The sequence below is a fragment of the Tympanuchus pallidicinctus genome, unplaced genomic scaffold (genome assembly GCF_026119805.1).
Source record: "Tympanuchus pallidicinctus isolate F22 unplaced genomic scaffold, pur_lepc_1.0 scaffold15, whole genome shotgun sequence".
In the NCBI taxonomy this organism is placed as follows: Eukaryota; Metazoa; Chordata; class Aves; order Galliformes; family Phasianidae; genus Tympanuchus; species Tympanuchus pallidicinctus.
In genome coordinates this window covers 10846131-10871977 of record NW_026294669.1, presented here as the reverse complement: position 1 = coordinate 10871977, position 25847 = coordinate 10846131, and the positions used below count along the sequence as shown (strand labels likewise).

Below are 25847 nucleotides of genomic sequence, written 5' to 3'. Positions count from 1 at the left end.
AATCCAGTGATCCTCAGAATTCCAGCCTAACAACTCTTGCTCCTCTAAGGAGGAGCTGGTCACCAGCCGAAGGGGCAGCTCCTCTCCCCTTGCTGCAGTGCCTGCCAGGTGCCCTGGACCCAAACAGCACCAGCTGCACTAAGGCAACTCCTCTGCAGCCCTGCTGCTGGGCTCACCTGCAGAACCACCTCTGGCTGAAGGCTGCTGGGACCCTGCTATGTACCAGCTGTTCTTCAGGCTTGCTTGGAGTGTATGAAGGGGCTTTGTCTTTGAAGAAAAGACAGTAACCAACCCACACCAGCACACAAATTCACTGCCACAAGCAAAATCAAGGCAGATTTCCAGAATGAAGTCTGAAAGATTTCCAGGGCTTAAGCTAAGACCCTGCAGTCCCCCTGCAATTCTTCCAGGACAGATGCTAGCTGTGAAAGTTGCATTACACTGCCCTGCGTAAGATAAGCTTTTAGACAGCAGGCCCTCTTTCGTGCCTCCATAAACGTTTGCACTGCTGCCTCAGCAATGGGACAGCTCACAAAGGTGCTGATTTCAGCAAGGCCTCATCAATCTCCAAAAACATCTCTGCAGCAAGCCCAGACTACCTGCAGGCTTACAACCTCAGTGTGCTCCCAGTGCCTGGCACTACGGAAACCACTGCACTGAGCAGGAGCCACTCCTCCAGAGCACGGCAGGAAAACACACGAGTTCCAACAGCCTTTGTTTTCCTAATACAGATCTCCCCTAGTTTCCCCTCTTCAAAATTAGCACTGACTCTGGACGATATCCAGCCATACAGTTACAGTACTTTAAAATGGAGGTGTCTGGCTCCCTTCCTACCACAATCAAGTGCAGGGCAGTTTCCCAGCACCAGGCTCTAAACCTCTCTCCGTCCTCCAGCAGCAATGGGATCTGTTGGAGAAATCTGGGAAGAAGAGAACACTTTCACCTGAAGCCTTGCTGGACTGTGAAGCTTAGCAGCTGTGCAAGGTTTGAAAGTAAAACATCACTAAAAATGAGTGGCGTCCCATTCATTCCCTGCTCACCAGGAGCACTCACACAGGAGCAGGGACTTCCAGAACACATCTGACTCCTGCAGTCCCTATCTGCACTGCAATAAATGAAGTCTCATAGGCTCAGACCACTAATTTACATGATCTTGGAGATGAAAAGCATTTCTTAATGTAAATGAGAGAAAAGGTGGGAGAATACCAAGAGCCTATTTTGCAGGCAGGAATGGGGCAGAAATTCACTGCCTTTCCCAGAGTCACTGGGAAAAAAGTCTGCAGCAGAAGTAGGAACCGAGGGCCAGATAGCACCATGGGGAAATAAAACCCCACACTACCACATGCTGGGTACAAGATCCGGATAATCTAGTTCTAAGAGATCAGTGGGGTTGTGGTAGAAATGCCATATTCCACAAATCCTCCAGGAGCCTGTTATCCCCAGCAATACATAACTGGTTGGAGGCACAGAACACAGAGGTAGGCTTTTGTGTGCCAGCCCAAGCCAGAATCACCCTGGCAGCAAGTAACAGAGAGGGAAGCCCCAGTGCTCAAGTGCCTGCTTGTGAAAACCATCATTCCAAGGCACTGGTACTCTGAACACACACACACACACACTTCAAACTGAGCGAGACATTCACTCCAGCAGGCCTAGAGAGAGCCTTCAGCACTGTGGAATGGGGCACCAGCAGATCCTAAGTTAGTCACTTTGCAAGGTTTATTTTTGTCCCGGGCTCCAGAGGCAGCTCAGTGACTGCTGCTATAAGAAGCCACCTGCAGAGGAACAGGCGCACCTGTGAACCCTCCCTGCTGCTTAGCATCACCCTGAAATACAGGTCAGAACCAAACTCCAGCTGGACCAGATCCCTGCTTCAGCAAACCACCGTTGGTTCAATGCAGATTTCTGAAAGCTCCTGGAATGGAAAGCACCTGCAGGCAGAGCTGAGAGAAAATCCCAGCCCAGACGTGAAACACAAATGCTGCTGTTTATCAGTCTGCTGGCAGGGCAGGCAGGTCAGACGCTGTAAGATCTGACTTCCAATAGGCCACTGATGATGATGCCTTTTTAACATGTCTACGACAGAGCCAGGTATTTAACAGCTCAAAATGCCACGGAACTCGTTGAGTTTTTAGATATCCAGCTGTGCAAAAACTCTTCATTAGCTCACTTCAGTGGTTCAGACAGCTTTAAAGACTGATAACAGGTTGGCCCAACAGACAATACCCAAAACACTGAAAGAGCTATAAAGAAACATGCTCTAAACTTCTGCATAGGCCAATGAGAATGAAAAGCAGCGTTAGGGCTAAAGCTGAGGCTGTTCTGCATGAGGCTGCCACAATCAGTAACCATTCATCAAAGAAGAAATGAACTCCTTTCCTCACATGCAGACTTTGTTTACAATTTAGTAGAGTTTGAAGAAATCAATAAACAAATTGGTTTCATCTACTAATTCAGCTGCACAATTTTTTGATACTTGTCAGCATTTTTAACACACCGACAAGAGCTGCTGGAAGGTGCCCTGGCCCCTTCAGGATCCAGGAGGGAGCTTCAATTCGGCGCAGATGAGGCTATGGATGCCCCATCCCTGCAGGCATTCAAGGCCAGGCTGGATGTGGTTCCAGGCAGGTCGGTGACCCTGCACATAGCAAGGGGGTTGAAACTAGATGATCACTATGGTCCTCATCTTCCCAGACTATTCTATGATTCTATGAAGACTGCAAGCCCCAGCCATGGCCCAGCCATGATGATGAGAGGCTCGGAGTGACACATGTGCCTGAACCAAGTAACCTGAGGCCAGACAGGCACCCAAATGGCAGCTCTCTTCAAAGCCACATTGCTCTGCCATCTGCCTGTACAATGGAGTGGGGAGATGTGTGGATGCCCTTACTGCATCCATCAGAATATTTTTATGCCCAGCCTGTTTCACACTTTCTATTGCAGTACAGCATGACAAACTAACTCAAAAGGTTGTGAAGGACAAGATTTACCCCAGTTTGTAACTCACCACAGCACCTGGACCTGCTGTCACCACCCACCCTCTGACAACCTGCAGCCCCAGAACTAAGGAACTTGTGGAAAAAGGAATACAACATTTCCATTTTGTTCTTTAAGTATCTTCAATCCTAACAACTACAGCTATAGCTCAAATTTAAGGTTCTAACAGGACTTCACAGATGAAGTGTTGAGGACCAGCTCACTTGTTCACATACATTCTCTGCAAGTGTCCCTCCAGGGAATGTTAAACGAATAGAGAAACCCCTCCTGGCCCACAAGCACACTGTTGTCTCACTTTCAGCACCCTATGATGCCAGCCAAGTGAGGCAAGGACTGAGTGTTCTTCTTGGAACACAGACATTTTTGAACCTGTCTAATCAATCGCAAGCATTTCACAGGAATGCTGCACACATCCCTGTAGAAAAGAGATCCCATTTGTGCTGGCAGTCATTTAAAGAATAAAAAGCACGACTATGAAATAGAGGCTCACAGTGACACAGTCATTACCCGGTCCCTCTGGTAACTTCCAGACTTTCATCCCACTAACCGATGGGATTCCACGGTGAAAAGAGGCAAGAGCTGGACTGGGCCAAGCCCAGCGCTGCAGCACAAAGGCTCATCCCATACAGCAATGCTGCTGCAATAAGGAATACCCTGAACGTTGCAGTGCTGTGGTTCCACCCTGCTCGTGGTTCACTCCTTGACTCTATCAAAAACTCCACTTTTGGAAGTTCCCAAACCCATCCATCCCAGATCTTTCCAGCAAACCCTCATTAAACCCAGGTCAGGACCCTGTATAAACAGCTGTGCTTCTGATGCCTTTGGGAACGACTGTTTGAACGGCGGGCTTGTACTATGGAGCATCAAGCAACGACATTCGGCTTCCTCTAACACCAGCGCCCACCGGACGCCGCCAACAGAGGCAAACGACAGAGACAACTCATCAAAAGAGGTAGAAAAACGTTACGGACTATTAGGCTCCGATAACAAAATGGACTCCAGCACATCTGCACGAGACGCTGGCACACCACCGGGGCGGAGACTGCGCCTCTGCCCTACCGGCTCCAGCTTGGCACGCGCTTCTCTTACGGGTTCTCTTCTTCACCAAAGCGCTCCGAGCGACGCGCAGCCCGCCGTGCCGGGGCGCTGCCGGGGAGCGCCGCATACAGCGCGGGGCCTTCAGCTCCCGCCCGGCGCCCGCGGAGCGGCGCGGCCCTTCCCTTCCTTTCCCTCCCCTGGCGCTGCCGGGGGCGCGCGGACAGCGCCTCGCGCAGGCGGCGCGGGGCCGCGCGCAGCGACGAACAGCCGCGAGTGACCCTGCCCAGAGCCCGCATCTCCGACCGCCCGCGCGGGATGCGCCTAACGACGGCGGGGCTCTTCGTGCCGATCCCCGGCCCCGAGCCCACGTTCCGAAGGTTCGGTTCAATAAAGCGCCGCGCACACAAAAGGGGCGGAAGAAGCCCCGACCGCCCCCCCGCCCTCCGCGCCCCCCGGCGCTGCCCTCGCGCGAAGCTCCCCCGCGCCCCTGAGGGAGCCCGGCCCCGTCAACCGCCGCCCCGCTCCCCTCGCGACCGCACTCCTCTCACGGCCGTTACCTGGCGGTACGGAGGGGCGGGGGCCGGGCGGGCTCAGTGCCGGCGGCGGCGCCCGCTGCGCTGCATGGCTGCGCCCGCCCCGCTGCCACGGGAAGAATGGGAGCCGGCGCGCATGCGCCAGCCTCATCTCACGGCGCAGGTGCGGCACCGCCCCGCGCCTCTAGAAGGCTCCCGGACGGGCAGCGCGCATGCGCAAGGGGGAGCGCGCGTCCATCCCTCACGCGTCTCTACCACAGAGCGCGAGGCGGTGGCTGGGGGGAACGCGCCTCTCATCGGTCTCTATGGCAAGGCGGGGCAGCGGTGAGATCAGTGCGCGCGGCGCGCATGCGCGAGGCCGGCATTCTAGCGGCGGCCGTGGAGGGCCGGAGTCGGAACGACCCCACCACGGCGCCGCATCCACTTCCGGAGCGGCAGGCGCCGTTTCGGCGGGAGGGGGCTCGCCCCGCCCCCGCGGCCGTTACACGGGGCTGTGCCCCGCCGCTCTGCCCGGTCGCCGCGGCTACGGCGCCTGCGCAGTGCGCGATCTGCTGGACTCCCCGTGGGCGCGGTCCCGCCCTGCGCCCTCAGAGCGCGGCGCCGGGGCTGGCCGTGGCCGCGGGCTCCGCGCAGCTCGAGCGACTCGCTGCCGCGCCGGGGACAGCGGCGAGCGGGTGTTCGTCTGTGAGGAAAAACGACTCCTTCTCCTCGGCTACTGCGGCTCACACGCCCGTCTGCGCAGCCCGCTGAGCGCAGGGCCGCCTCGGTACGCGGCTGAGGCGCAGGCAGCGCTAGCTCGGCTCCGTCAGACCGCGTTTCCCAGATCGGTGCCGCGCCCCCGCGGCTCCCAGCGACCCCGAGCCGTGCGCGTGTGAGAGCTCACCCTGAGAGCTCACCCACGGCCTCTGCAGGGCTCCCACCGTGCCCGAGTTCCGCCTGCCCTCCCCTCAGGCTGGCAGAATGTCAGCTTCCGCGGTGCATCAATTGTATTTGTTCTAGCATCATCTATGTAAGACCCGCGTGTCCGTTGCTGACAGCAAATTGGAACAAAAACCCATCATGGGAGCACATCGGGCTACTCCAAAAGGAAAGAGATTGAATTTTCCTGACAGAACCAGATCTAAATCAGTATCTCAAAAAGATGTCTCCAAAGTTATTGATAGATAAGGGCATGCTTTTCCTGTCAGTCCTTGAGCATTCGTCCAGGGGTGCAAAAAGGACTTAAGTGAAGGAAACAGCAGTATCTCATCCACAGGAGCTATGAAAAGCACACACGAGTGCTTGACATAGGCTTTAGCTGGTGGTTTACCAGCAGGTAGTGTTACCCTTGTAACAGATATACCTAAATAAAGGTACTTGCTTTCACTATGCTCTCATTTCTGAAAGATCTGCATTTACTCGTGCATCTCACACATGGATCTCCTGCACAGACAGGATTAGCGCAGCACAAATGTAGCAATATCCACCTCCTGAGATTATGCTGTTCCCAGCAAAGCAGCACAGATTTTTCTCAACCACCTGCAAAATGCACCACTTCCTGCTTGCTGAAAAGAGCTCTGTTTTGTCCTAAGGAGGTATGTGCAAATATATATATATACACACAGTTCATTTGGAAGGTGAAACATAAGCTTAGAGATTTCTGCATTTAGAGCCCAGAATGCTGGAAGTAGGGGCAAAGTCAAAAAGTTTTTGTTTTTTTTAATATAAAGGAATATACGGATATAAAGTAGCTTTTATTTTAAAACAGTGCTCTTTCAAACAAAACACATCAGTGAAACAGAACTAATGGGAAGCAGAAGGAAGAGCTGGGAGGGAGAGGGGCTCTTATTTAATAGAATCACAGAATGGTTGGGTTGGAAGGGACCTTAAAGCCTACCCAGTTCCAAGCTTCTGCATGGGCTGGTTGCCACCCATCAGATCAGGCTGCCCAGAGTCCATTCAGCATGGCCTTGAGCATCTCCAGGGATGGGGCATCCAAAGTAGAAACAACTCACTGTACCTGAACAACTTGCTCCTCCCTTTTCCTTTAGGGCTCTTTTGCACAATGTCTGCACAGGAATCTGAAGGCTGAGCGCTCCAAGGTGAAACACTCATTTACAAGTAACATGAGGATAGTTTGCTGCCCATGAGAGCACAGGACTGGAGCCAAAGCATGGCTGGCCCTGGGTTGTTTTCCTAGAGTTGAGCATACACTCATGCAGACTCAGAAAGCCACATTTCTTTTATGTGCTGTCACAGCTCCACTGCTTGCATAGATAAGGGATGGCACAGCTTTGCCCAATTCTTGTAACTCTGGATCTTTCCCTTTGCCCTAACCCTGGCAATAACACCTCAGGCACTGTTCACCTGAACACACCCATGCTGTGCTAAGGAAAAGGCAGCACTGCTCCTGGCACAAAGATAAATAGCACAGACTGATGCAAAGTGCTGACCAAGCTTCCAAGTGGCGTCGATCCGTTCTAGCAACATCCCTGGGCAACTCACCTTCTCTACTCCTCTCCTCTGAAACAGGGAGTAAGCTCCTTGCTTGTACCCTGACAGAACACTTGAAACAGAGAAAGCACTACCTTGCCTGGATCAGCTACTAATGTAGCAATTCCTCATTCTTTCCCTTGCACGGCACTTGTCACAGCTCCAGATTTGAGCACTTTCAGCTCAGACAATATGCTACCTTTAATTGGTGCTTTCCTGCCAAGCCTTACGCTCTGCATCAGGCTCTTTCCACGTGAGAGCTGCCATTAACAAAACAGCTGACCCACTTAGCTCCCATGCAAAGGCACATGAAGCTGTGCTTCAGTCACCAAAGAGAAAGGAAAATCTGATAGCAGTAGGCTTTGATTAAAGGGAAGTGAGCAAATGGCATTGAGGCATGTGTATATGGGCACATCTGCGTGTGCCTACAAACTCACAGTAATTTGGCCGTCCAATGGCCAGGAGAAAGATCCCACATAAAGGTCACCCCCACATAGTATCAATTGAGTTTGATTTCCCATTGACAACGAGGTCCCACAAGCCATGCACACATCTCCTGGGCCTCCTGCATTGACCTGCAGCCCCTGGGGGCAGACGATGGTCACCTGGCCACAACATCAAGGCAGTGTTAATTATGGTGCTTTTTTGTTTTGTAACTCAAGCTGAAACCCCCCAAAAACTGGGTGCTGGCTACTGGAAAGCTGGTGCTTCCAACTCTTTCTGACCTGAGATGGACTGAATGCTGCAGCCTGGGAGGCGAGTGGTGTCCTGCCTTGGACAGCCATAGGCAGTGGGTCTCACGGGTGTGCTGCAGTGTGTGTGTGCCCCTGCTCTTCCTGGCAGCCCTCAGGCCTCTGGGAAAAGACGTTCACAGGTCAAACTAACAGGCATTCTATTTTTGTCTCACATTTAAATTGACATTCAACAACATTTCAGCCCCATTTCCTCTTCCGTCATAACATCCCATTTACACATTCAGATGGATTTTTCCCTTCCTGTTCTTGTTCTGTTTCATCATCTGCTGTTTTCATTTTACCTTTTTTTCCACCATCCAAACACTTATAATTACGCTCACATCTCCTGTTTTATACAAGCACATCACACACACACGTACCTTACCAGCATGGATCTCTTTCATCTTTGAAAAACATTTCCTTTTTGTCCTCACCCAAATATTAAACCAACTGGAAAGTGACATATCAAGGTTAGCAATGCAGCTTGCTCTTGACGAGGGAAAAACGCTGAGCTTTGCAAGAAGCTAAGTAAGTGGGTTAAGACCCTTTCTAAAGATTAGCTCACCCTTCACCCCAGATGCAGATTTCTACTGAAATTAATGGATGCTCTTATAAAATTCAGTGGGAGGGCTGACACTGAACAACAGCACAGCACACGCACACCAGCGGCCCGCTCAGAACTGACTCCAAATCACCAACTGCAAATGGTCCTTAACAACCAATGGATTGAATGTCTATCATGCACTGACACAGCAGGATTTCATCTTGTAAAATTACAAACCAGTGGAAAAAAAGATGAGCCGGGAGTTCAGGACCAAAACAAGCGCTGCAATTCATCTGACGTGACTGCACTGACATTACACCAGAGGATAAGGTTTGCCTTAGGAGTGTGTGTACTGCCTTTAAACTGAGCACTTTTCACTTGCACAGCTCCCTCCTGCCCAGGCAGAGCCCTGCAGCTCCAGCAACTGCAAACTTGGATCCTTTGCTTTCAGGAAACAATTCAGTAGAGTATCCTTGAAATATCACCCAATTAATAAACCACAGAACATCATACTTTACATAGGAAACCTGAGAGAAATGCTTTATAGCTTTGTTTTACATTTTCCTCTGCCCATCCTGCAGGGTCAGCCTGGCATTTGGAGTCATGCTGGGTTTCTTCCAGCTCTCCCAACAGAAATCCAAGCCCTGACAAGCAGCTGCGCTGCTGCTGTCCTGGTACAGACCACGCTCACTCCCCCTGGTGCTTCTGCCTTCTGCAGGGCGTACTGACAACAGCACCATGACAGAGGCACTCCCCTTTTAAAGAAACAGAACCACACACAAACCAGGGGAACAGGCAGCAGTGTCCAACTGTAGAGCAATCTGAGCCCCAGGTCGGTACCTGCTCACCCAGCCCTCATCTCAGCCAGCACCAGAAAAATGCAAAGGAAGGAACAGAGCATTTCCAACTCACTGAAAAACATTTTGTTTTTCATCTGTGCCTCTGAGATACTGCCAAGGCTCAAGTGAGCAGATGCTGTGCTGACATCCAGCTTTGCACATCTGGGTGGTGCTCCACAGCTCCTGCTCCCTATCTGCTTCATTGGTTGCCTCTCTCAAATAACAGACAGAAGTGTCTGTGTTCTTGTTTTTCCCCATCTCTTACAAAGCTATTTTTGGCTGCACGTCCCATTTTCACCTCTGCATTATTCAGTACACTGGAGCTTTAATGTGAACCTGCACACAATGGAACTGTTTGCAGTAAGGCAGCCCAAGGGTTGAAGAAAACCATAAACCAGCATTTTCCTCTCTGATTAGAGCCAAGATCTGTGCAGGAACCCCCTCACAGCATATCCTTTCCCAGCATATGAGATCCACATAGCTACTGGCCACAGGAACTCAGCTGTGTAAGTAATCCACGGCTCCCAGGACAGCTAAGCAGCTCCATCCCTGACACGTGCTTAATTAATGCTGGGTGTGAAGCAACGAGAGGCCTCACCATCCCCACACAGGAGAAAATGTCTCACTTCAGCAGTTCTCACCGCTGCAGTGAATCGCTTCCTGGGCTCTGACAGCTGCTGCCCTCGGGCAGGAGGGACATGCCTGGGTTAGCAACGTCAGGCAGAATCGTGGCACGGGATCCTTCTCACCACATTCCCACCTTCTCCATTCCAAGCAGTTTAGAGTGGTCTCCACGCATCCTCAGCCAAAATGGTGCAGACTGTCAGTGCCTGGAGTTGGATGTTTCGTGGGGTTCGGATTACGGACTTTCCAGCCTAACGGGATGTGTTTGAATGGCTTATTGGACAATGAGGGAATCTGGTGTGAGAGAAGGACCTGTAGGAGATCCTGGAACACATATGACAGCGACTGCGTCCCACACGCTTCTGTTACCCTCCCTGCAATACCTTGCCCAGGATCAGGGACTTGCACAGCACACGGCACAAGCAGCCCTGCCCAGACTCCTGCATCGCACAGGCACAACGTGGACCAAACAGCTCAGCACAGACAGCTGGGAGAGGGAGAAGATGCCAGAGCCCCCCACCCTTGCTGGTACTTTGCATGGAGAGCAGGATGCCACTTCTCAGAGCCGCAATTCTTCCCTTGTGCTGTGAACCATTTGCAAACTGGTTTTAACCTTGTTCCTTGGGGCTGCAGACATTTAAAAGCCAGGCAAGCAAGCAAACAGGGTAGTTATTGACAAGAACAAGTCACTTGCCCAGCCTGCTCTCCTTGCTTGGGGCTACAGGCAGGCACTGCCATCCAGACCACCCATTCCTAGCACACTGCTCATGCACTGTGAGGTCCAGGGAGCCTATCCCACATCTAACAGGTGATAAAAACAATTCCATTTCATTTCTTCAATTTCTAGCAGTATAACACTGCCAGGTTCAGACACACCTTTTCCTCCAGACTGGCTTCATCATTTCTATGTTCCCTCTGTTTTTCAGCTAAATCTGCCTTTCTTTCCTCTTTTACTTTCAACGTTTCATGTACTGGGGAACACTGCGTACTCCTAAGCTGCATTCCCCTTCCTGCAAAACAGAGGAAGCTTAATGAGTGTAAATGAGCAGGCTTTGCTAAAGAGCATCTGTATTTCTAAAGCTTGAAAATGGCACTAGGTACCAACTCCAGAAAGTTTCTCATCACAGAAAGGCAGAGAGCTTGCAAGCTGTGCCTTGAAAACAAAATCCCCAGCACACCTTGCATCACTGTAAGAACAGTGCACTGCCTGCCCTAAATCCAGGGCATAAACATAAAATTCATGTTTGTGCAAGAATGAACCAACGACTGGAGAGCTGAAAAATGAAGATCAGTGCATGGACTGAGGCATAACTCATGACACAGCACGTCTGTTCATTTGCTATGGAAAATATGTTTGGCAAGTATCAGGTGTCTGAATTTCTGCTTATGCACATCTCCCAGGACAGCAGTATATTAATAACTCAGGCAGCCTAAAAACAGAAACTGTCACCAAGAAAACTTACCCTTCTGCTGAGAGCTCCCTGCTTAGTGACTGTTACTCGAACGGCACAATTTTTGTTTCATTTTAAGAGTCACCATCTAAGTCAATCTCAACTCAAAAACCAACAAGAAAGGAAAATTCTAGCAGGAAGCAGATCTTATTATAAACACAGTTTTCAGGATTATCTTCTTCCTATCAAGACTCGTACTGCCACACAAATATGAAGAGAGCAGAAACCAGGGTCCTAGTTCAGATACACAAACCTTTCCAAGAGACCCACAGAAGCATGTGAGTAATGCTCTGGAAGCTCATGCAACCAGACAAGCATGACAGGCAGCGTGAAAAGAAGCCACAGGGTCCAGCAGGGAAAAAAGCAGCAAGCACACAGAGGCTCCCAGGCATGGGCAGAAGACCTGGCACCAGGAGGAGCAGCAGAAGAGAGAGAAAGCAGCACAAGCTTAAAAGGCTGGGAAGGAGTTACTAAGACCTCAATGAAAGTGAAACTATACTGTGTAAGTTACACTGTCTTAAGAGCAGCTTTAACTGAAGAGCCTTGGCAGAAGTAGTATTAATGGTGGCAGCACCAAAGGAACAGGAATATTTAAGATTCATCTCAGATTTCTCCTGTATTCTTATTCTCCTGTCATCTTAGAGGTGCAGCAGGCACACCAATGCAGGTCACTCCAAACGGCTTGGCCTAGATCAGTTTCTCTGTAAATGTGGGAGGTCAATTCCCAGAACTAACGCTGCTTGCCAGAGCAGTGTGTCCCACACAACTGCAGTGCTGCCCTCCTGTGTCAGGCTGCATTCAAGGGACCTGGCTCCACACAAGACTGAGTGCATCACACTGCTCGCAGCCATCTCGACTTCCACAACACAAAGTTAAAAATATGCATTTTAAAAGAAAACTGTTCATTCTGGGCAGATACATTTTATTTCTCTTCTGTTGCTCTGTTGTATGAAGTCTTGCAGTAACCTTTTCCAGTGCTGCTTATCTGTTCCTAACACACTCAAAGCGTGTTGGCATTTCTGCCAACCACGGTGGTCACATTAATTAATCTCAAAGCACACTCCAAACCTTAACTACATGTTCTAGAGGCCTGAGGTGTAAACACAGCCTGTTTCACATCAGTAAGTAGATGTGCCCACCCCAAAAAACAGCCAACAGTGGCTGATGGTGGTCATCAGGCTGTCAGTGGAACTCCATTGCGTGCCTAAGGTGACGAGTGTTTGGTGTAAAGACAAACTCAGCCAAGTGGCTTCCCCAACAGCTCCCCAACAGCAAAGTGATTTGAGTCACGGAGAGAATGTCATTATAATCACATCTAGCTCCATCTCTTCTCACCTTCCTGAAGCCTTTTCAAATCCTTTGTCCATTCCACATTGTGGCAAAGGGTGACGTTCCCAGCATTGCGGAAAGCAGGACTGAAAGCCAATGGCTTGCAGGGGCAGCATGGTGTCCTGTTTCTGCCCAAGACAGCTCTGGGAAAACCTGACTGACCACCAGCAAGATGAAATGCAAGGAATGTCTTTCTTGAAGGAGGAAAAAAAAAAACAACAAAAAACCTCTCCCCTTCTATTTGTGTAATTATGTGAGAATTCACATACAGCACAGACTTTCAGTTAAACAGAAGCACTACAAAAGCCAATGAAACTTAAGAACAGTTAGAAATTGTATTTTAAGTCATCATTAATAAGTATAAAATACAGATGCCATCAGCAGGCTCAGCATGGATAACCTAACATTGCCTTTCAAATCTGTGTGTGCCAGGGACAAATTACAGAATTAACACAAGGTTCTGGCATGACTGCAGGCACTCATGAGTGCAAAGTCAAGAAAATCTTCACAGGCAGTGAAGATACAGCTCCCCAACAGCTAACAGGAGGGGAACTATTTGTGAATATTTTCCCTGCCCATGAAAGACAACCAGTCTGGTCAGAAAAAACTGAGACAGGGCAACAGAAGCTCCACCTCATCATTTTGAGTTGAGAAAGAGGAAAAACACGGCTATGGCTGTCAGAATTTTAAGCCTACTTTTGTTTCTTCAGGTCGTTTTTTTTCCTTGGCTGTTTCTTTGGTCTCTGCACAGCTTTCTTAACACTCGGAGGGGGCAGTTTGATCATTATTTCGTTGTCATCTGTGTCATCATCCGCTTGCTGAGCTTTCCGGCGCTCAAGCACTGTAGGCGTACAGACCGGAGTAGGATCCTGAAGAGATCAGAAAGACATCATTCACTGCAAAGCATCTGCCAGAGAAAGTTGTCACTGCCTTCGTAATACCACAAGGCACCTCAGTGCAGCCTTCCTTCACAACTTCCACGTCCCAAGAAAACCATTTTGTTTTTATAACTGCCTTCAGGCAGTCCTTCTTCAGACTGGGAGTGTCATCTCCAGAAGAGCAGATGTGAAATGCAAACCTAAATTAATGTTTTCCAGTATGCCATTATGAATGTTGGTTTTCTAAACTTTTTATCTCCTGACTCAAAGCACTAAAATTCTAAGATGGAGAAAGTCAGGAAAAAAACACACCGAAGTTATTAGCGAATGGCAGACAAAAACACCACGTCCAAGCCCACAGCAGAGCAGAAACATTACAGTCCTATCATTTCAGTCATTTCTCACAACTGAGTTTTCCTGTCTTTCTAAACACAGCCCTACACCAATTATGAGAAGTAAAAAGAAATTAAATAATTTAAAAAAAACAAAACAGTAATGAAACAAAACAAAAATGCTGATACTTTAAAGATTTTGACTGTTGGTGCTCTACATCTCAGCGCTGATGACCTGACGCTTCCTTTTATCCTGCTAGTTTCAGCTGTTATCAACTTCTAAAATATTGGAAAATCACGCCTGCAGAGCATGAGGGAGATGGCAAACTGCTCATAATAATGCGTACGCAGAAGCCTTTGCTGCTAATTACCCCAAGGGGACAAAGAACTGAGGGGATTCAACCGCTGTCTTCCATTCCAGTGTGTTCATCCACCCCTAACAACCCTCTTTTGCCACACACACCTCCCAGAGGAAAACAATGCCCACGTTTTCAGGCACTGAAATCAGCAGAAAGAAACCAGTTGCAGACTTGAACCATCTGTCTCAGGGTGGACGGTTGGGGTGCTGGGCAGCACCAGCACTGTTTGCTCTTACCTGGCTACTCAAAGAAGCGTTCTGTTTGGCTTTTGTTGTTTTAGCTTTCTTCCTCCTCACAGGAAGGCTCTGTGCAGCCTGGGAAGCAAAACAAATAAGGTGAATCACTACAAATTTCCCATATGAAGAAACTCTTACCTAACAGTCTATAGGTTTGGTTTTTTTTGCTTTTTAACTACAAAAGCTTCGCTACAGGAATCACCCAAATTACACACAGTCCAGAGCTTAGGAAAAACCCCTATTGCTCTTCTGTGACCTATGAATCAAAACCTCATCAAAACCACCCCAGACTTACAAATCCAGGGAAGCTGTACTTGATCCCCTTTTCGGCCAACCTCTTCCGCAAGCAGTTCTCCTTCCGCAGCAGCCGCTTTGCCATCTTTGCCTTCTCCACGAGGGAACGGACCTTATTGTACCGCTTCACTGCGGGCTGAGAGGGCTTCTGAAACATCCGGTCGCTGTTTTTGAAGAGGTTTGCGTGCACCCTTTCAGGAGGCATGAACTGACCTGTACCACAGGCATACGACAGCAGGTGATTGATAGCAAAGCTGCTCTTCTCACCAACGCCAGTCGGGTCCCTTTGTAACGTTACCCACAGCAAGTGCTGTTACAGCACTGTAGGAACGCAGAAGGCAGAAAGTAACTGAATGTGCAGCAGACAGGGAGTGGAAGAATGGAACAGAAGAGCACTCGGAAAGACCCAACTTTCAGAACTGATGCAGCTATCTGGCTCACATTCCTTTAAGAAAGAACACCTGAGAAGCTTGCTAATTTCATTAACCTTTTAACCAAAAGAACGCCTAACTACAACAGGTTAAATGAAAAAAAAATCTGCATTAAAGGAGCGGGCTGTGCAGCAACCCCACCCCTCCCTGACACTGTGCTATGTGATCAACACAGAAGAAAATACCTTGGGGACAAAGAAAACTATTACAGAAACAAGATTCTTCATACAGCTCCCTGAGAAATAACACGCGTGTACAGGGATTTGCTCTGCACATCACAGACCGTGCGCTTTGGTCCATACTCACACTTGAGCAGTCTTTCAGAAAAGAGGTAATTGTTCATTGTGTCTGCGACAATCTTGGCCACATCGTCACACTCGAACTCGATGAAGGCGTAGCCTTTGCTCCCTCCTGTCTGCAAGCAACAGCAGAGAGACCTGAAACGCTGCTTTGGTGCCTGAAGAGCTGAATTAAAATGTTTTGTGCTCCCAGAGTTAATGCACATTTTCAACTGCATGTAAGCATTTTCACACAGCTCAGTGAGTTCTCAAAAAAGCACCAGGTTCAGTCCCACACTGGCCAGACAGAATTCTTAAGTATATACCTGTGCGTGAAACAAACTGTTCAGCAACGTACGCTCACCTTCCTGTTGCTATCATACAGCAATGCTAGATGGTAAATTCACAAACACGAAGCCACAAGTGAGACAGCACAGCCCTTCCTGGGACATTTCAGGTTCTACCGCGAATCAGAGCGCTCTGCTCACGCTTCTCACACCCCTACATCTAGGTGGGGAAAAATGGGGCGCCATTTCACAGCCACCGTGACCGCCCAGCGGCGGTTCTGATACCGCCGGCCCTAAGCCCTCACCCTCGAATTCAACTCAAGCCCTCATTTCTCAGGCACGGCGAGTAGCGGGGAGCCTCCTTCCGCCCGCTCAGGAAATTGCAGCCGAGTTCCCCCACGCGGTGCCGCGGCCCGCCATGCTCTACGTACCTTCTTGCTCCTGGAGAGCCGCAGCCGCCGCACGGTGCCGAACTGCTCGAAGTACTGCCGGAGCTGCGGCTCGCCCAGCCCGCGCGGGAGGTGCCCCACGTACACGACGCCCGGCGTCAGCTCCTCCTGCGGGGCACAACGGCCGCGTCAGCGCCGAACGGATCGGGACGGGACAGAGCAGAGCAGAGCAGAGCAGAGCGGCGCGGCTCGGCTCGCCCCTCCCGGAGCCCCACTCACCTCGGCCACCCGGTTCTTGCGGACGCGCCGCACTTTCTTCTGGACCGTGCGCTGCAGCTGCGGCTCCAGGGACAAAAAGGACGCCGGCGCCCCAGCTCCCGCCGCCGCCGCCATGCTGTCCCGCTCGCAGCCGGAAGCGCGTCATCCTCCCTCGCGGCGGCGGTTGCGCGCAGGTGGTGCCTTCTCCCCAGCGGCTCCGTGCCGTCTCCTAGTAACGGGGCGCTGCTCGCCCCCCCGCCTCGCGCCCCGTCTCCCGGCAACGGGGCCGCGTCCCCGCGCAGCGCGGCCTTCGCGCGGAAGGCGGCAGCGTGGGGAGGAGCCCTCGCGGCTCCGCGCCGTGACGCCGGCCGCTCCCCGCCTTCGCTTCTTCCTCGCCTGTCCGGGCTCCCCGGCTCCCTCCGTCAGGCGCCGCGCGGGGCAGCCCGGAGACGCTCAGGCGCCGCGCGGGGCAGCCTGTCGCGACGGGAGCCGCTCGGAGGCCCCAGAGGCGGGAGCCGGCGGCGGGCGCCATGTCAGTGAGCGCCATGTTCGTGGAGCTGCAGGGCGCGCTGACGGCCGACCAGGACATCCGAGAGGTGCGCGCGGGGCCGGGCCGGGGGGCGGCGGGCGGCGGGCGGCGCGCTGAGCCGCGGCGGCGCTGTGTGTCCGCAGGAGATCCGGAAGGTCGTGCAGGCGCTGGAGCAGACGGCCCGCGAGATGCTGACGCTGCTGCAGGGGGTGCACCAAGGGAACGGATTCCAGGACAGTGAGTGCGAGGCCGTTCGTGGTGAAGGAAGTAAAGCCGGCCAGCGCAGGAGACGTTATGGGGACGAGTAGCCCGGGCTTTGTAGCACCGAGGGGTTTAGCCCTGCGTTCTGTATCAGTATCTGTAATTTGAGCTTTCTTAACCCCAGCAACTGCTCGAAGGTGACAGGTGGCAGTGAAAGTAATGGCGGTTGGTCACTACAGCTGTATTTCCGTGCCGGTTGAGCTGGTGCTGCTGCCAAAAGAAGCCGTGCTGTGTGCTCTGCCCTCTCCTGTGCCGTCACGAGTGCAGCTTGCTGCTCCCTGCTGCAAGATCCGTTATAATGAGTCCTTTATCAGCAGTTGGAGTAGAGAGATGGAACTCGAAGAGAGCAGAGAGCCAATGAAAGCACTTGGCAGATTTAAACCAGACAAGGCAATCTGTAATGCCAAAGGGAAAGGCGAGGGGTGGCTCGAGTTACCTTCATAGAACTGTGTGATAACTGGAAGTTTGATAGAGGGCAATTTTCTGTACTGTTTGGTGGTACTTAGAACATTATACTGCACAGTGGCTTTCCCCTGTTCTCCAGGGATTTAAAATACCTCTTGGCTAAACCTGTTCCATGGAGCTGCAGGCTGACCTCGTTCATTGTGGGGCTGCAGCTCTTTCGCAGTGACTGATGATAAAACCATTCAGGGCAGTGCTGCTGCTGAGTGTGTCAGGCTGCAGTACTGCACGTACAGGCCTTTAAAAGTACAGCTCTTCTACCTCAGATGGGGTCTGTCTGACCTTGCACTCGATGCCCCTTTTAGCCTTTCCCCATCTCTTCTCATCTGTCCCTCATCATTACACATTTGTAGCCCCGTTACACACATGGGCACCAGCCTTATTCGCTCCTTGGTTCAGTCTGCAGGCGAATGACACAGTGATCCTGTGTTCATCCCTTCCCTCCTCTCTGTTTGCATCTCCCATTACTTCTTTGTGATTGCATGACCTGGTGTTTCCTTCAATCAGTATCCTCTACAAAATGCAGACTTCACCCACAGCTTAAGTTCTATGGCAGAAGTAATTAGTCACCATTAACAGTGTTCCTTAAGTAACACTGGAGTGTCTTGTCTCAAATTCAAAGCTAAGGAGCCGAAACTCTGGGGTATTTGTGACCTACCTGTGCCTGGTGCTGTAGCTATGACTGCTCAGAGCAGCCTGAATGTTGGTGAGCTGTCTTGGACAAAAGTGAGCAGTGTCTTCAGAGGAGCATTAGTGCATTTACAGCTCTTTGTTTTCAAAACCCTGTTCTTTGTGGAGCACTGAATGTTGCACTGTTTCTTTTTCAGTACCAAAGAAATGTCAGAAGGCTCGGGAACACTTCAGTACAGTAAGAACACAGATGGAATCTCTGAAGACTAAGTTTCCTGCTGATCAGTATTACAGGTGGATCTGAGCATGGGGCGAGTGTATTTGGCACCATTACTTTAGAAGAGTGATTTTAAAGGCTTATGGGCCCAGTGGTTCTGCTTGAGAACTGATGAGCAGTAGACAAGTGTGAGATCTTAGAAAGGAAAACTTAAGAAATTGGTGTTCTGTTGGTGCATCCCTTGTTTGTGAAAGCATCCGCTGCTCCATTAATTTCAGTTAAGCTGTTAGGGACATTTCTGAAAACATAGCTCTAAATCTGCCACAAAATAGCTGCTTGATTCTACAGATCGTAAATGAAGTCACCGCCTTTGTTTTATTTGCCGCCAGAAGGGGACAGTGTGTAGCAAGAACAAATCATAGACCAAGAATGCCAGCTCAGAAATGCTGCTGGGAGACAGGAGGGAAGGAGGTGACTGTCTGGCGGGTGTGAGAGCCTGAGAAACAGCGAGCTGAGCAGCTGTGTGAGAGCTGTGAGCAGTGCTGATGTTCAGCACAGGGGTAGTTCTGGGGGACTCAGGAGTGGATTTCAAGCTCAGTGTAGTTTGGTGAGCAAATAATCTTGCAGAGTGCGATGTGTAAAGGTAGAAAGCAGTCTGTACTACAGACATTTGAAATGCTCGTTCCTCGATAATGGATGTTGCTTATTTTTTATCATGATTTGGTGTTTCCTTCAACAGATTTCATGAGCACTGGAGGTTTGTGCTTCAGCGGTTGGTGTTTCTGGCAGCGTTTGTAGTCTACCTGGAGACAGAAACGTTGGTGACCCGAGAAGCTGTTGCAGAAATACTTGGGAGTAAGTTTGTTGTAACAGAAGAGAGAAAACCTGTGAAGTTTTCAGGTGGTGTAGCTTGGAATTGGAGAACTGAATGTAAACAAGAGTAGTTATGTGTTAGTAAGTTCTTCATTGCAAAGAGCGTGCATGCAGACCGCCTCTCTGCCAAAAGAATAACACAAGGGTGACTGCTTGTTTTTCTCACCTTTTGGTTTGGTGCTTAAAAAGAAAAGATTTTTTTATGCTGTGAGAGAACCGTTGCCTCACAGAGCACAGGATTTGAGGGGGGAAAAAAAAAACACCAAAAAAACTGCAGACCTCTCTGCTCTCTGTAAATTCAGTTATTGTGTTAGATTAATTATGACCTATTGCAAGTCTGGTTGAGGATGTAAAAGATGCTAAATCAAATGGTATGAAGAGGCGGTGATTGCATCATATGCAGGAAGAGGATGCTTTTTATTTTGTAATAATATTTCGTAAATTTGATATTTCAAATTAGCTCCAATAAATAAATGCAATTTCAGCTTGCTGGTTCTGCTCATGTTCAGCATCACCTGATCACCACTCTGCTTTTTTCTTAGTTGAAGCTGATCGGGAGAGGGGCTTCCACCTGGATATTGAAGACTACCTTTCTGGTGTCTTAACTCTGGCCAGTGAGCTGGTAGGGAAGATATCCATGCAAACATTTGGGTTGAAACTGACACAGGAGTAGCCATTATTCTTTTAACCGTCCCAAGTAGTTTGTGTAATTATGGTTTGTATTTGAAGGAGTCTGACCTTTAGCCAACTGCTTGTCTGTGTGTCAGGGTTGTTCCTCACTGATACATTAAGTGTTAAACGAGGCTCTGGATTGAAGATTCACGAGTCTGGTCAACAGATCTGCTACGTTTGCTAAAGGATCCGATGGGAAAGGGGGAGTGGCTGGAGTGTGTTCCTCTGGCGTTCTCCCAGCTGATGTGTGCCTCTTCTCCCAGGCCAGGCTGGCAGTGAACAGCGTCACAGCCGGTGACTATTCTCGCCCGCTGCGCATCTCAACCTTTATCAACGAGTTGGATTCGGGCTTCCGTCTCCTCAACCTGAAGAACGACTCCCTGAGGAAGCGTTACGACGGCCTGAAATACGACGTCAAGAAGATTGAGGAAGTGGTTTATGACCTGTCCATCAGAGGACTCAATAAGGAGGCAGCGGGTGGCGCGGGTGGAGAGAAATGAAGGATGCTGATTTTAACAGCGTCGTTGATTACCTCACATGGTTGCCAAGTTTGGAGGCATGCTAGCAAAGCCTTCCTACAGTAGTTTAGAAGAACTGCAGCCGATAGCTGCTCTCTATTTTCTTACAAAAGGTGTAGTATGGGTGTTAGATCTCAAAATGTTTTGTAAAATCACGTGTAGGTTAGCGCTGCAGGCCCTCTGTTCCCAGTTAAATTCCTCTGTCAGAACACACGTTGCTGTTCTGTGCACAACAGCAGGTGGTCAGTAACTCCCACCAGCCAGAATTCTCACTGGGTCTGTAGTGTTGCTTCAGTGCTCTGGGAGTTGTGTGCTGCAGCTGTTTCTACTCACACCCCTTTAAAGATGTGTGCACAGCATGCAGCTTGATGCCCATGTTTGTGACATCTTAAAAGCACAGTCTATAAACATCAGTATGGATTTTCTAAGACACTGGGTTATTTTGCTTTTGTTGTTTGTTGTTTGTTTTTTTTAATTTTCACCTACATCAGTTAAGTTGAACAGATTTGCATACCTTTTATTAACCAGATCTGTTAGAATGGCTCCAGTTAGCCTATCTCCCTTGGAATCAGTGCATTACACCTGGGTGCATCTTCCTCATTTTTCCCCTCCAACATGCCTGCTACCAGAGTGTACAAGGCTTTCTCAACTATCTGCTTTTACTGGCTGCTGTCTCATTTACTGACATGAGTAAATGTTGAGTTTGAACACAGTCATTTACATTAGGAACTCTGTAGCTTTTTTTTTTTCTTTTGAACTAGCAAAGTTTATGAATAGAGAAGTGTTAACTGACAAAGTGCAGGTAGGATTTGAGTTTTAACAATCTGTATAGGCCATGATTGTTCTGTTTCCTGGGTTTAAAAAGTTCACATAGTAAAATGTGTTCCCCTCAAAAGGGAAACTATTAGTGTCAGATACTTTGCATGTGAGATATTTGCAGATACCAACAGCCTTTTCCATCTGTGCAGATGGACAGATCCATACCTCCCAGTGCATTTGTTCTCTTGTCCTCGATGACTTTGAGTCTTTCCACTTCCTTACTTCAGGGGGTGCAGTAGCACAAGAGAGAAGCAGCTTGTTTAGAAGGAGGAATATTTCCAGAGGATGAATATGAACAATCAAGCTTACGTGGGTTAGTTAGTGTTTCAATTAGTTGACAAACGTTTCCCATTGTTTCAGTTATGTTTTTATTTTGTTTATTGGAAGGAAATGGTTTCTTGGTTACTTTGGCCAATAAAAGCTGTTCTTTGGCCATTTGGTAACTCTGCCTGTTGTCTGATTATCTGATGTTCCTGTCTTTCCTTCCTGGGAGCTTAACTTGACATTGTAGTTCAAATTCAGCCTTTATCTGTATGTGGGTTCACTTTGGGTGTACGCTGTTAAATGGAGCACAGTCACAAGTGGCAAGCAGAGTGCTGGTCAAGCTGCACACAGATTTGATAGACTTAAAAAAATAACTAATTTTGACTTGTTAAACAAGTTAAAATAGAGAGATATGGAGGAGACTATTAATGCCATGTCCAAGATGCAGCAAGGTTTATCTTCAGAGTGTCTCATAATATTTAACATTTGTCCTCATCCTGCCACATAACATAGCCAGATAGCAGTGTGCCCCTATCACAGCTGAGGAAAATGAGGGTATAACTTCCTGAGGCCCTTGGCGCTGAGTCCAGCTTTAAAAGCGTGTGTTTGTTCTCACTTCTTTCTCACTTCAACCCTGTGGAGGTGGGAGGAAGGAAGGAATTAAGCCAATCTACCATCAAAAGCAAAGGCTCATGAAACAACGCCCTTGGGCTCTGAGACTGGGGCCAAGGTTACACAGGAAATGTGTGGGAGCAGAGGAATTAGAGGCTTCCTGAGCATCAGACTGGTGCTGCTCAGGTTGGAGGGTTCTTGGCATGTGGGCTTGGGATGTGAGGCCACCTGGCAGGATGGGTTTCTTCTTGCAGGACATGTGCTAAGGCTTTGTGCTGGCTTAGTGTCCCAGCAGCTCTGGATGGAACTTGGTCACGGAACAGCTCTGCTTCCTGATGTGGAATCCCATATACTTACACAGTTTCTCAGTAGATACCAGATCCGCCAGCTTCTGCATCTCCTGTGGCTTTCTGCAGCTGGTGAGACAGCAGCGTTGTGCCACACGTGCAGACATGCAGGAGCTGTGAGAGGGACAACTGGAAGAGCAAGTCTCAGGGCTTCTAAAGTCTGCAAGTCGTGGCATTGTTTTGTTCTGTATGAAGAGCAAGTGCCTGACACTGCAGCGTCACCTCCCCCTCGGGTTTAGCAAACCCTTGTTCTTTCCTGTCCCTAGGTTCTGTGAGAGCTTAGCAACTTCCTCTGGAAAAGCATTACTTGCAAGAGGCAGTCTGCATAGTGCACTTCCCAAACTGGGTCTGGGGAAGGGAAAAAGAAACAGCAAACGTTCTCCCTAAGCAGCAGCAGGAAAAGGGGTACACGCATCTTTCTGCAGCTTCCTCTGGACAGATAGCTCATAGGATCTCCTGGCCTGGATGGTGAATCTGCATTTAATGCTGGTGCTAAATAAGCTGTTCTTATGTCCCACAGCTGGGAGCAGAGGGAAGAAGGGAAGACTCAGAATGGAGTTGGAGGTCTCTCCTCTCTAACCCTCCCCTTTCCCAGCAGTAATGGAGTAGGTGAGTCAGTGAGGAATCACAGAATCACTCATGTTGGAAAAGACCTTAAAGATCATCGAGTCCAACCACAGCCTAACCATACAACCCTAACTCTCACAGCCCTCTGCTAAATCATGTTCCTGAGCAGGAATGCCAAGGAGAAGCAGAGCTCTGAAGTCTGCAGAAGCTTGATGGCTCATAACAGAACTCTGAACCAACTCCTCCTTGGTACTGAACACACTGCAGCGTGTGCGGGCTGGGAGGGGAGGCAGTGAGTCAGTGCAGGAGCACCAGAGAGTCTGACTCAACAGCCAGCACAGCTGTTCTCTGAACCACTTTGGCCTGAAATGTGTTCCAGTGAGCACTCTCTTGGATTGCCTTTGTGTTTGCTTACAGTTTTTTTCCTCCATCTTGACGTCATTTCTCTGCTGCTTCTTTGCTTCAGTAAAAAGGGCACTGAAATAGTTGATTAACTGTTATTTGTTAATAGCACTGCCTGTTCAATCCCTGCAGATCAATGAAAGTACTGACCTGAAACCATTCAGGAAATAGGGGTGGGCAGCGCCATAGCACAGGATGCAGCGGAGACTTCAGGGTGGTTGTTTAACCAGCTCTGTCTGCTGGAATTGATAAACTGTAGCCTGAGCCCAGCACCCTCTTTGAGCTGGCAGTCGTTGAAGGGCACATCATCACCTCCAGACTGCCCTTTTCTGGTGCCAGCACACGTCTTTGTGCAATGGACTGGATTAAGGAACCGCTCTAGCTGAAACAATCCTTTTCAGAGGTGCTTGCTCCAAGGCCGGTTCACTGCACAGCGCTGCACACCATGTGCCAGCACACAGAGGGAGGCTCCTTCCTCACCCTGTGGTGCCTGATTTAAGTGTTTGCTGAGCTGTAGTGCTATCTGCTAAGTTGCCTGATTTTCTTGCAGTCATTAACTGCTTCCAGTGGTTAGGAACTGCTGAGGATTTTCTCTATGGGCAAACAACATGCCTTCCTTTACTGCAAAGCAGTGCCTTCAGTGCTGTAGAACCTCACTCCCCTTTTTCAGCCAGTAAAGTCATTACACACCAAGGCAATTAACAAGAGCAGAAAGTAAACATGGATGATTCCTGGCTCTGCTGCTGACCTCGGCTGCTCATCAGCAGCCCATCCTCCCTCATCGAAGGACTGTCTGCTGTCTGCTGTTCGGTCATGTGGTGCAGCTATGTAAAAATGTAGAGGCTGTCCAGAGAGCTGGCTGCCTGTTCAGTTCAAGGGGTGTCACTGTCTGACTCTGAAAGGAACAGTCTTTTACAGCACAGCATCTCCTGTACACTTGCTGTGGGCCAGGCATAAATTACTTAAGATACGTATTTCCAGGCAGGTTTTTCTTCCTTTGTTCACTGCCACTTCTGGCTTGCTCCTGGCAGCCCTCGCTGGGACACTGCCCTGCCTGACAGTGAGTGTCCCAAACAAGCCCTTGCTTGAAAGAAGGGGGAGCATGCTCTCGTCTGAACATTGGTTCAGCTGCACATTCACACTATGGGTATACAAACGTCCAAACTGCTTCTGTTGGGGAAAATGTAAGATCCTCAGCACATGTACTAAGAGGAAGCAAAACTGACATCCCAAAAAGATGCTTTGTCCATAAACCTTGAAAAGGTATCTGACATGATGCCAGAATATGTGAATCCTTGTCCCCCTGAGGATGCTGGGGACAGAATGAGGTTCACCAGTTCCTGCAGCCTAAAAGACAGATCTTTCTCTAAAGCAGAAGTCTCTGCTTTCTAAAGCTGTTACTCTTTTCTCCTCATGTTTGTTGTTCTTTTTTCCCCAGGCTTTCCCACCAGCATGCTTACTCCTGAAGTGGATTTTCTCTCCTTCTTTGGGTCCTGATCTCAAGGGGAAATCTTAATCAAGCACTGTCTTTCTGGGCGCCTTTTGATCTCAAATGATGATACAGACTGGCAATTTCTTCCCCTCCTTTTTTTTCCTGATAAGTTACAAGTAAGATTCATACTAAATTCCTGCTAATGGTTCTTTATGATTTGTGATGAATTAAGGGAGTAATCTAACTTTCTTCTTTTTTTTCCCCTTTATCCCAGAAGGATCTCTCTCCCTTGTGTCCTCCTTACACCAACGAGATCAGTTGGAAGGAGTCTTGAAAAGTAATCTTAGTTTTGTCAGTCATGAATTCTGAGAGGCATAAAAGTATTGTACAGCCTTAAGGAGGCCAGTTTGGAACAAATAATGACTTCCTTGGCTTGTAGCCTGCTCCCAAGTACCATGTGTTATGACAGCATTTTGTCAGGTTAATGGAAAAACACCGCACGGCTGATCTCTAGGGCTGCCCAGGAAGATGTGTGCATGTGATACTGAAAGACCTGCAGCTTCCCAGGAGACAGACCATCCAGGTTCAGAAAGGTACTTGAGGATTATGGAAACTTACTGCCTTGTTAATGTGCTGGCACTGCTCACCCTTCCTGCGCAGGCTCACCCCACAGCAAGAGTGTTCGCAGGGCCGAAGAGACCGCTCAGTGCTGTGCTCCCTTCAACACCTGTAATTTAAAAGCAGGCAAGCAGCTGAGCACACACTGGATACGTAAAAGATAACATTCAAAACACAGCTGTCTAGTGGGGCATGTTCCACAATCAGTCTGTCCCTAAACGTAGCAGATGTCCCAGACCCAAGAGCTTGTACTGTTCCCTTGTTTTAGGACAGGGCTCCAGCACCAAGTACATGTTCTGTTTGTAACAACACAGGGCAATTATT

The 25847-nt window shown here is 49.4% G+C and overlaps 3 protein-coding genes across 15 annotated transcripts in view; 1 reads left to right on the top strand and 2 right to left on the bottom strand.

Moving 5' to 3' along the window:
• The window catches only part of CLASP1 (cytoplasmic linker associated protein 1), a 154792-nt gene extending 150090 nt beyond the window's left edge, over window positions 1-4702 (bottom strand). For all 12 annotated transcript variants that reach the window (XM_052674502.1, XM_052674503.1, XM_052674505.1 and 9 more), the window contains exon 1: window positions 4590-4702. The gene's annotated coding sequence lies outside the window, so the exon portion shown is untranslated. The remainder of the gene's footprint in view (window positions 1-4589) is intronic.
• Window positions 4703-12874: 8172 nt separating this feature from the next.
• On the bottom strand, window positions 12875-16464 carry NIFK (nucleolar protein interacting with the FHA domain of MKI67). Its single transcript, XM_052675428.1, has 6 exons — window positions 16322-16464; window positions 16085-16210; window positions 15395-15503; window positions 14659-14870; window positions 14364-14441; window positions 12875-13427 (listed from the first exon to the last, which is right to left on the bottom strand). The coding sequence occupies exons 1-6, from the start codon at window positions 16433-16435 to the stop codon at window positions 13251-13253; spliced, it is 816 nt and encodes a 271-aa protein (XP_052531388.1). The 5' UTR covers window positions 16436-16464; the 3' UTR covers window positions 12875-13250.
• Window positions 16465-16763: 299 nt separating this feature from the next.
• Window positions 16764-21724, top strand: TSN (translin). 2 transcript variants are annotated; one of them, XM_052675426.1, is made up of 6 exons: window positions 16764-16896; window positions 16973-17087; window positions 18380-18476; window positions 19139-19254; window positions 19815-19894; window positions 20208-21724. In XM_052675426.1, the coding sequence occupies exons 1-6, from the start codon at window positions 16831-16833 to the stop codon at window positions 20442-20444; spliced, it is 711 nt and encodes a 236-aa protein (XP_052531386.1). In that variant the 5' UTR covers window positions 16764-16830; the 3' UTR covers window positions 20445-21724. The 2 variants fall into 2 exon arrangements, with proteins under 2 accessions (XP_052531386.1, XP_052531387.1); XM_052675427.1 differs by having other exon boundaries at window positions 16765-16896; window positions 16973-17066.
• The last annotated feature ends 4123 nt before the right edge of the window (window positions 21725-25847 follow it).

Bases quoted from the DNA above. Each gene is read 5' to 3' on its own strand.
- NIFK (XM_052675428.1), bottom strand. From the start codon at position 16,435: ATGGCGGCGGCGGCGGGAGCTGGGGCGCCGGCGTCCTTTTTGTCCCTG. The intron at 16,211-16,321 runs GTGAGTGGGGCT...TGTGCCCCGCAG, and splicing joins GCAAGAACCGGGTGGCCGAG to GAGGAGCTGACGCCGGGCGT. The intron at 15,504-16,084 runs GTACGTAGAGCA...TGTTGCTTGCAG, and splicing joins GGCTCTCCAGGAGCAAGAAG to ACAGGAGGGAGCAAAGGCTA.
- TSN (XM_052675426.1), top strand. From the start codon at position 16,831: ATGTCAGTGAGCGCCATGTTCGTGGAGCTGCAGGGCGCGCTGACGGCC. The intron at 17,088-18,379 runs GTGAAGGAAGTA...TTTCTTTTTCAG, and splicing joins TGAGTGCGAGGCCGTTCGTG to TACCAAAGAAATGTCAGAAG. The intron at 19,255-19,814 runs GTAAGTTTGTTG...CTTTTTTCTTAG, and splicing joins TGTTGCAGAAATACTTGGGA to TTGAAGCTGATCGGGAGAGG.